This window comes from Prunus avium, chromosome 7 (assembly GCF_965620075.1).
Source record: "Prunus avium chromosome 7, drPruAviu1.hap1.1, whole genome shotgun sequence".
Lineage (NCBI taxonomy): Eukaryota > Viridiplantae > Streptophyta > Magnoliopsida > Rosales > Rosaceae > Prunus > Prunus avium.
Genome location: NC_142290.1, coordinates 34,751,962 through 34,760,581, shown reverse-complemented (window position 1 = coordinate 34,760,581; position 8,620 = coordinate 34,751,962). Strand labels below are relative to the sequence as shown.

At 37.0% G+C, this 8,620-nt stretch overlaps 1 protein-coding gene and 1 long non-coding RNA gene across 2 annotated transcripts; one reads left to right on the top strand and one right to left on the bottom strand.

The window, feature by feature from the left end:
• The first annotated feature begins 1,275 nt into the window (after nt 1-1,275).
• LOC148293375 (uncharacterized) lies at nt 1,276-2,172 on the top strand. The gene is made up of 2 exons (XR_015825857.1): nt 1,276-1,512; nt 1,956-2,172. It is a non-coding gene; the product is annotated as an uncharacterized LOC148293375 (long non-coding RNA).
• A 1,472-nt stretch (nt 2,173-3,644) lies between these two features.
• Nucleotides 3,645-6,093, bottom strand: LOC148293374 (ribonuclease TUDOR 1-like). Its single transcript, XM_088244694.1, has 10 exons — nt 5,956-6,093; nt 5,707-5,787; nt 5,519-5,608; nt 5,311-5,421; nt 5,100-5,174; nt 4,766-4,945; nt 4,365-4,640; nt 4,016-4,276; nt 3,741-3,932; nt 3,645-3,665 (listed from the first exon to the last, which is right to left on the bottom strand). The coding sequence occupies exons 1-10, from the start codon at nt 6,091-6,093 to the stop codon at nt 3,645-3,647; spliced, it is 1,425 nt and encodes a 474-aa protein (XP_088100820.1).
• Between the last annotated feature and the right edge of the window lie 2,527 nt (nt 6,094-8,620).

The following is an 8,620-nucleotide window of genomic DNA, read 5'->3' as shown; positions in this document are numbered from 1 at the left end:
TTGGTTTTTTAAAGTGCCCACATCATGGTTTAGGAGGAATGGCTCCTGATACATCAGGAGCCAAGCATTGTTCATTTATCAATATGAAAAGATGAAATGGATGACCTTAATATTTTCAGAATCCTTCTTAATTTATACATTGCTATGTAAGATGTGAGCATTTTTGCTCACCGCTAGCTTCATGATTACTTTTTAGGATCAATTCGGACTTGGAGTTAACTTAGACTTCAAAGGATTGTCGGGGTTGATGAAGATTGAGGATACGGAGACTTGGGCGTGAGATTTGGGGCGAAAAGGTTTTAGGATTTTGTAGATAGGAAATGGAGGTTTTGCAGAGACCCACATGATTGTATTGGACACATCCATTGGCTTTTGTTGGGTTTTGCAGAGATTGAGCAAATTCACACTACTAGAAAAGTGGGCTAAAGGCACGACCCAAAGATCACAAAAACAAAGTTCATGTCTTTTTGAATTACATTTTACACAAATACTAGTATTTGTGTGATTTGTAAAGAAGACATAATAGTTTTGTGTCCAATGACAATAGAAAAAGCAAATAATTGTGCCTAAGCAGTTTAAGCACAAATTTTGTGGCCAAATATCATAGCATAGAGTTTGTCACTACACTTTTTGAATAGTTGAAGCTTTTTTAACCATGAAAAATATACTTTTGTGCATTTTTCTTATATATTGTACTAATAAAAAATTCTAACCATAAAACATTATTTGTGCCTTATACCAATAAAAAAGCATGTCTCTTGTTACTTACACTATTATGACTCAATATTGGGCACGAATATTGAATTTTGTGGCATTGTACCGCACACATTTCAAAGTATGATAGTCTTTATTTTTTTGTTCATAATCAAAGTATGAAAGTCTTTTCATTTAAAAAAAAAAAAAAAAAAGTAAGATAGTCTATACTCTATAGATAGAGCACGGATATTGAATTTGTGTTCTTATTTTTTTTTGGTAAAAAGAATTTGTGTTCTTTTAAATGGCTATAGAGCACGAATGCTTTAAATTGTGTCAATACTGTAAACAAAGTAAAAAGTAATGATTTCTCTAAGAGGCGCCTCTCTCTCTCTCTCTATCTTCCTGTCTTTTTTTATTTTCTATAATTTTGTTTCCCTCCTTACTCTCTTTTTAAATTGTGTCTCAAGTGTTGCAAAAAAAGTATTTAAAAAAAAATAAGTTGGACAACAACACACGGCTCCCTCCTTTCCTTAATCTATTTATTTTTTTTATTTTTTTTCCCACTCTTACCTGACATTCTTAACCTATTATTAACACACTGCTCCCTTACTCTCAAATGCAGTCGTCGCCCATTTTTCTCGATCTACTCTCTCTTCTCCATTACTCATCATCTTCTTCTTCTCACCTTCTCTCAGACCTCATCTATTTTTCGGGGTAAAGCAGACCTCTCTCTCTCTCTCTCTCTCTCTCTCTCTCTCTCAGTCACTGAAATACACAAGAAATGCAAGACTAAGATGAAAGTATTTTGGTGGAGTTGTAAGATTTTCGTTCATGTTGAAGTGTAATTGAATATTTTGGATGCAATTATCATTTTCTTTTATGGATTGTTTTTTAATATATTCTGTGTTAGTTTTGTTAATTTGAAAATGTATGAAAATAAATATTTCGGATCGGATTATCGGATATAGGTAGATCCGCTCCATATCCGGTGATTTCTCTCAAGTAAATTTTCTTTCTAGTTTTTTGTTTATCTCTTTTTGGGTGCTGATATGAGAATCTAGGTTTATCTTATTTAATTTCTTTCTTCGATTTTGGACATGAAATTTGTTGTTTATGGGTGAGTTTATGAATGAATCTTGAGTTCTATATTTTTTGAGAATTTTGTTATGCCCATTAATATCAATTAAATTTTCTTTGATTTGATTTCTGGTAATTTTTTAGCATCTTTGTTTTTGTTCACTAAATCTGATTGTTTGCAGTTTTGAAATGGGAAGATGAAGATGTTAGAGAACTTGGAGGAAGAAAGCAGATCTGGAGATTGGACGATGATATTGTCAGTACTCAGGAGGGACTTTGTTGCAAATTATGTGGGCTGTACTGCAAATCAATAAAATACGGAGATACTCAGAGTTGTACAAAATAATTATTGTAACAAAATTTATTTGTTTTGGGTATCTGAGTTTATTTTCATTTTTTCATTTTTTTTTTTTAAAAGTTTGCCTTTTAGCCACGTTTAGAGAAATTTGTGTTCATAATGAATAAAAAAGTATTATTTTCGTATTCTCAAAGAGCTACTATCAAGAGGTGGAGTTTTGGTGGGGCCATCTACTCTATAAGCACAAATGCTTTATTTCGTGCTCTAAATATTTGCCACGAATCAGTATATTTGTGCTCTATAATCAATAGAAACTCCTATACAGGAGACCGACCACTATAAAGTGGCTGCACCGTTGCTATTTTCATAGGGCACGATTATCCGTGCTGTTTGAAACAAAGAACACAAATAAAATTCGTGCTTTTAGCCCAGTTTTTTAGTAGTGTCAAATATCTGCAATATACCAATTGGTTAGTGGTTGATTGAAGCTTTGTCCTTGATAAATCTTTTAAATAAATAATTGAGGCTAAATTATTGAAATGCTCCCTGTAACTCAATTTCAATATCACTTTCCCCCCTAAAACTCTAAGTGTCTCACTTTCCCCCCTGAAACTCCATATATTGTCTCACTTTGCCTAGATTCCATCCAGCCCTAACAGAAGTTGTCAAATCTTAACTCGCCAAAAACGCCCCCATCACTGTTTCCCCAATTTTCGATGATGGGTCATTAATAATTTTCGGAATTGACAGGTTCTTGGAATGCGCTGAGGTCGAAAGGGTGCTCCGTTATGGCTTCGCTTCTTGAAATTGCAATTTCATGGGTTTTTCTTCAAGTACCAGACCATGATTACTGCTTTTGCTCCATTTGACCAAGTCTTGATGAACCGAGTTGGGAACTTGAGTGAGCAATCCTCCATCTTTCATCGCCATGTGGTGCCCTGCAGGCTTTTGTAGAGCGATTTGGTGAGTTTCAATGATGGGACGGTGTTGAGGACTAATCTGATGGGGTTTACAAACAATATCACTCGATCCCAAGACGTGTTGATGCTCAATGGTGTGTCGGTCATTTTTCCGGATGGAATTTAGGCAAAGTGAGACAATATATGGAGTTTCAGGGGGGAAAGTGAGATACTTAGAGTTTCATGGGGGAAAGTGAGACTCAACTTGAGTTTCAGGGGGCATTTCAATAATTTAGCCAAAAATTAAATGCACTCTTTAAGCTAGCTCTTTCGTCTTTTCTTTTCTTTTCTTTTTTTTGGGTGACAGTGGAATTGCATGTATTGGAGGTCTCTCCAATGAGGGAAGGCTAAACATGAAACTGTATTTGTTCATTGCACTACACTGATGTAAGGAAAAAATCATAATTAAAGGCTAAACTATACGATAAAAAAAATTCCAAATTCCCAAATTTCTTTTCTTCTAATTTCTTAGCACATACTATATATCTCCTCCATATATAGCGCCACACGCCCACCTATTGACCCTTCCTTCTTCTTGGCACACTTTTGCAAGTTCTTGAGTGACGTTCAGCTTTTTTTTTTCTCTGTTACTAGTCGCTCCCGTATTAGATGGTTCAAACATAATTCTGCCATATCTGCAACAGAATGAATATTATATAACACAATTAGTTAAAGGGAGGAGAGTTGTCATAATGCTCTGCTTCACATACTTTCAGTCTCTTCATTTGTGCGGAGTCCTGAACTTTTATAAGTTTCTGGTAATAATCTTTTGGATATGGTGGTTCCACTTTTGCAAGACCAGCTTGAAGGAGGGGGATTGCCACATGGGTACTTGACTCGAACAATAAAGTTCCCACGAAATATCCATCATAATCAATAGGTTTAATATTGTTCAATTCAATCTGTACAAGAGACACAATTTTATCGAAGCACAAGAAAACAAAGGGGAAATCAAAGCCGCCAAAAAAATGCGCTAAATAATCACCTCCACCCTTCTCTGGACTATGGTTTGCCTCAATAGTTGAATTGCTTCATTTGCATAGGGCTCGTTACCTCTGGGCCATGTTACACCAAAAAGTGAGAAGGCAATCTTCCATTTCTTCTCATCACGTTGAATCAATAGTATAATTTTATCCCTCCTCTTAGTAGGGATAACAGAATCCACAACAGCATAAAGATTCATGTATTCACCAGAGGGGCAAAAAAATATATGATTACAGGCATTACCAACTTCCGGCCACGTTGCCTGAAACAAGCACATCAATGAATAAATGAATGAAAAAACTATTAAAGAAAAAACACATTCTTTGTAATTATTTTAAGTTATTTCTCACATTTGAAAAGTCTTCTATGACGGGGGGATCCACGCCAGAATACATTCCTTTCTTATTAAGAATAGCATCTGATTCCGCACTACAAAGCGCATCATAATAGTTTGATACCACCTTAATACCATTCTCTTTAGAAACATTGCCAAGGCCTTCTGCGATGACCAACTCAGAAACATTCTGGCTATCAGGGGGATTACCAAGGAAAACTGATCCATAAACATATGTTTTCGTATCTTCTATGCCGACCTTCCTTATTGAATACTCCAATTGAACACGCACCTGCATGCAATGTAAGCGTTTGTTCATTAATTTTTCTTGATATATACATACTTCAATGGCAAAAAATAGAGATTTCTATATATAATTTTAAAAAAAAACATATGAAAAATAGTTCTCATGCATACCTGACACCCAATAAGGTGTGCTCTCACGAACTCCTTTGCTTCATAGGCATATGCAGCCTTCGGATCTACTCCATCACCACCCAATTTCGGACACATAATACTTGAAAGAAAAACTTGAAGCTCTTCGTCAGTGCCATCCAAAACCACAATGATTTGTTCCCCACTTACAATCTGCACAACCTGGAAGAAAAGGAAAATCAGTTACACATGCATACGTACATGAAAAAGAATAACGGACAGAAAAATTAAAATCGGCAGGCATACATGATACAAACATATGACAAAGCATAATTGAGTGATATTTCATAATAATCATGATTTTTTTTAATAATACCATTCCTATAAAATTCTGTCCTCTTAAATCTCTAGGACGTGGATCTCTACTGGATTCATAAGCAGCACCTTGAGCCTGCAATTAAGAACAAGATGGTCATGATCTAAGCTGTCGTGTGCATTACACAAAATTTGAAGTCAACTTCCAACATACGACAAGTTAGATGCACGTCATAAGAATATAAGGCAGTTTAGAAATTAAAAATGCAAACCTTGTTCCAGAGACCACGGCCGCGAGTCTTAGCTGTCCTTTCCGAATTCAGGAGCTTTGTGTAGTAATCATGTTCTTTTTTCTTTTTTTTTGGAATAGTTTGCTGATTCACCTGCACAAAACAAGATATATCTTACTTACACCCTTTTATATGAAACACTGAATATAAAATTAGCGACCAATAACTCTAGAAGCGAGAAGATTGAAACCTTTGCCCAGCCTTGAGAAACAGCCCACTGTATAACATCTTGTCCTTCCAGATAAACAACCCCATATTCCTCTCCACAGTATTCCACGTCCTGTTGGGAAATTTAGCGAGGTAGATAAATTATGGTTATTCATTGTTAAAGGACTCGTACGACAGTAAAGCAAAAGATAAGTAATATGAACATAGGACCTTTTCTACGCACAGTTTTCTCATGAACTCTCTGCTGCCCCATGCAAATTGCTCATCCCTTTCAAAATCATCTCCCTCACCCTGGCATGAAGAAACAAGAGAACACAAAAATGTAAGCAAACAGTTAAGTCAGGACATTGTACAATAATTGACAATCCACAATGCAGGAAATTAATATGAACAACTTACAACAATAATCCAAAAAACACAAAATTAAGAACATGTTGGCAGAACACAAATAATTATTACCAATTTGGGAGCAGAAACCCATGAAAAGAAGAATGCCTTTTCAGGCTGGTCCTTGAGCTGCTCATCTTTGCTGGTGGGCAAGAGGACCAAGCAAGACCCTGAACGAACAGCCTTTACTGTTGCAAGCGAGTATTTCATCTCACAAACCTATACTGTCACATATGCATGGTTGAGTATAAAGAGACAAATTCTTCCACAAAATATACTAAAACAATAAAAAGTTAATTATGCACACAATTGAAAAAGAAAGGGCAACTGCATGCATGGGTCGGGGCTTGGCAATGGTAACAAGCCTAGCTAGCATGTGTATCGACATCAACAGACCTACGAAGCATAATCTCATCAGACCTAAGCCACCCTCCCATATAGAGCAACAGGTACTCGAGGTTTCTTAAGTAAATTAATATCCACCCTCTCCCATGCTAACCAATATATATGATGAACATACAGATCAAAAGTATTAGTACTGTTGAAGAAGCTCTTAGAGTTAGAGTCAGGTACCAACGCAATTGACGAATATTTGAATGCGGTTGGATCTGGACAAGGGAATTTATATATGACAGGAGTGAGTGCGTGAGAGATCCTTGTGAGACTGATTGAGAGGGATGACTTTATTTATACAAGCTTCAGTTATATAAACAAAATAATAATAAAGAGGAATCAGGGAGAGAGAGCAATTAAGAAAGAAATTTCGGAAAGGGAAGTAAAGGTCTGTCACACCGTAACACAAAAACTTATAATAGTTTCCCGAAACTCTCCAATATTTTGTCAATACGAAAAGGGCACGTTGCAACCAAAAGAAAAAAGAAAAAAAAGGAAAGAAGCATCCACGTGTGAAATATTCCTACTTTTGAATCGTTTATTTTTTAAGGAATAGGCATGTGGATCCAGGAAAACTAGTTAGTATTGATATGGGTTTGATGTTAAATCAAGCCAGGCCCAGGATCGAGGCCTAGAATCAAATCAGTTTGATGGTGACTGTTTGCTGTGGATAAAGTGGCTTGCATTGTAAAACAAAAACAAACAATAAAAAAATAAATAAAAAAATACAATGCACATGGAAACAACAGCAAGGAGAAGGGCAACAACAATTAACTTGCATGCAGAAAAAAAAAAAAATATTGTGAAGCCACCATAAGCTGTACAGAAGGGACAAAATTGCTCCATGTTTCATCAAGAGAAGTCTTGGCATCTCAAGAAAACTGCAGGCGAAAGAGTTTAATTCCTCCCGAATTGGTTATGGCCGTGCAACTTACACACACAGAGCTTCTCTCTGTTGTGAATGTACAGATGGGCTTCCGAAAGAACCCCACGGTATTAAGTGCTCAAATTGGTGATGGCTGCGCAACTTCCACTCTGTTGTGAATATACAGATGGGGGTTCTTTCCCACTGTATTTGAGTGCTATGAACACTCCCAAAGTGTTCATAGGCACGCTTTGGTACTCAATGAAGACCTTGTGAGTGTTCCTGTAGTACCAAAAAACAGGAAAAAGGCTGGGTGTAGCTCCAACCCACCTTTAGCTCATGGAAGTTCCAAATCTGCAAATAAAAAAGAAGGAAGAGTCAGAGCACGACTTCACAAAAGAAGCATAGCAATTATATGCTTGGTGGAGTTCGTACCTGCACGAGTTTATCATTGTCTATGGTGTGCAGATCCTAGCTGAAAGGGTGTCCCTGCATGATTATGAGCTTATCGTAGGGATCAAGGGAAAAGAGACTACTTTCATTTGGAAAGCATGCTGTTAGAGCAGGCTTTATCGACTTCCTGCGCGGGTTAGGACAGAGTATGTTCTGTTTCCTACATTGTCGATTTTAGACTACTTACTGGAGTCATAAGTTCTGATTGAATTTGTTGTTCAAGGAAAATAAGTTTCAGCTTTTGTATACTTTTCAATGCATGCAACTTTAGAGCTTGGGATATTGCACGAGGTGGACTTTCCCATGTGGTTTCTTTAGCTATAATGATGTTTGAGACTTGGTACTTTGATGTGATGTGAGGTTTGTTCATTGATTTTTTGGACTTTCTTTCTCTTTTTCTCATTCTTTCTTTTCCCTTTCAACAGTACTTAAGTCTTGGATATTTAACACCGTTCCTCTCATTGGGTGCATCTTGTATGTATCCGTCCTTGGCGGCAGCCAAGGCCGCAATGATTTCCGTGGGTGAAGAGATTGCAACTCTGCGACTGCCATCAGGAATCTGCCTTCTGGTCTTTGTCTTCGCACCAGTTCAGGAAACGGTACATTGCATATGAATCTCCTCTCATAATGTTGAATTTTCAATGAATGTTTGTATATTCTATCATGAGTTCATTACAGATGTTCAGCAATATATAAGGAGGTTGACTCCTTGATTTACGCCACAACTTGTGGCTTAGGGAATACAAAAAAACAACTCCTTGAATTAAGGAGTAGACAACACAATATCAATACCATGTCCCCTTATTGTCCACTGGACAACCACTGGACAGCATCCAACAGCTTCCAATACTCCCCCTCAAGCTGGATCCAGAAGGTTTATGGATCCAAGCTTGGACAGAAGTCGTTGAAATTGATGAGAAGCCAAGGGCTTGGTGAAGATGTCGGCCAGTTGGTCAAAGCTTCTTGTATAATGTGTCTGAATCACTTGCGACTGAACTTGTTCCCGAACGTAATGACAGTCAACTT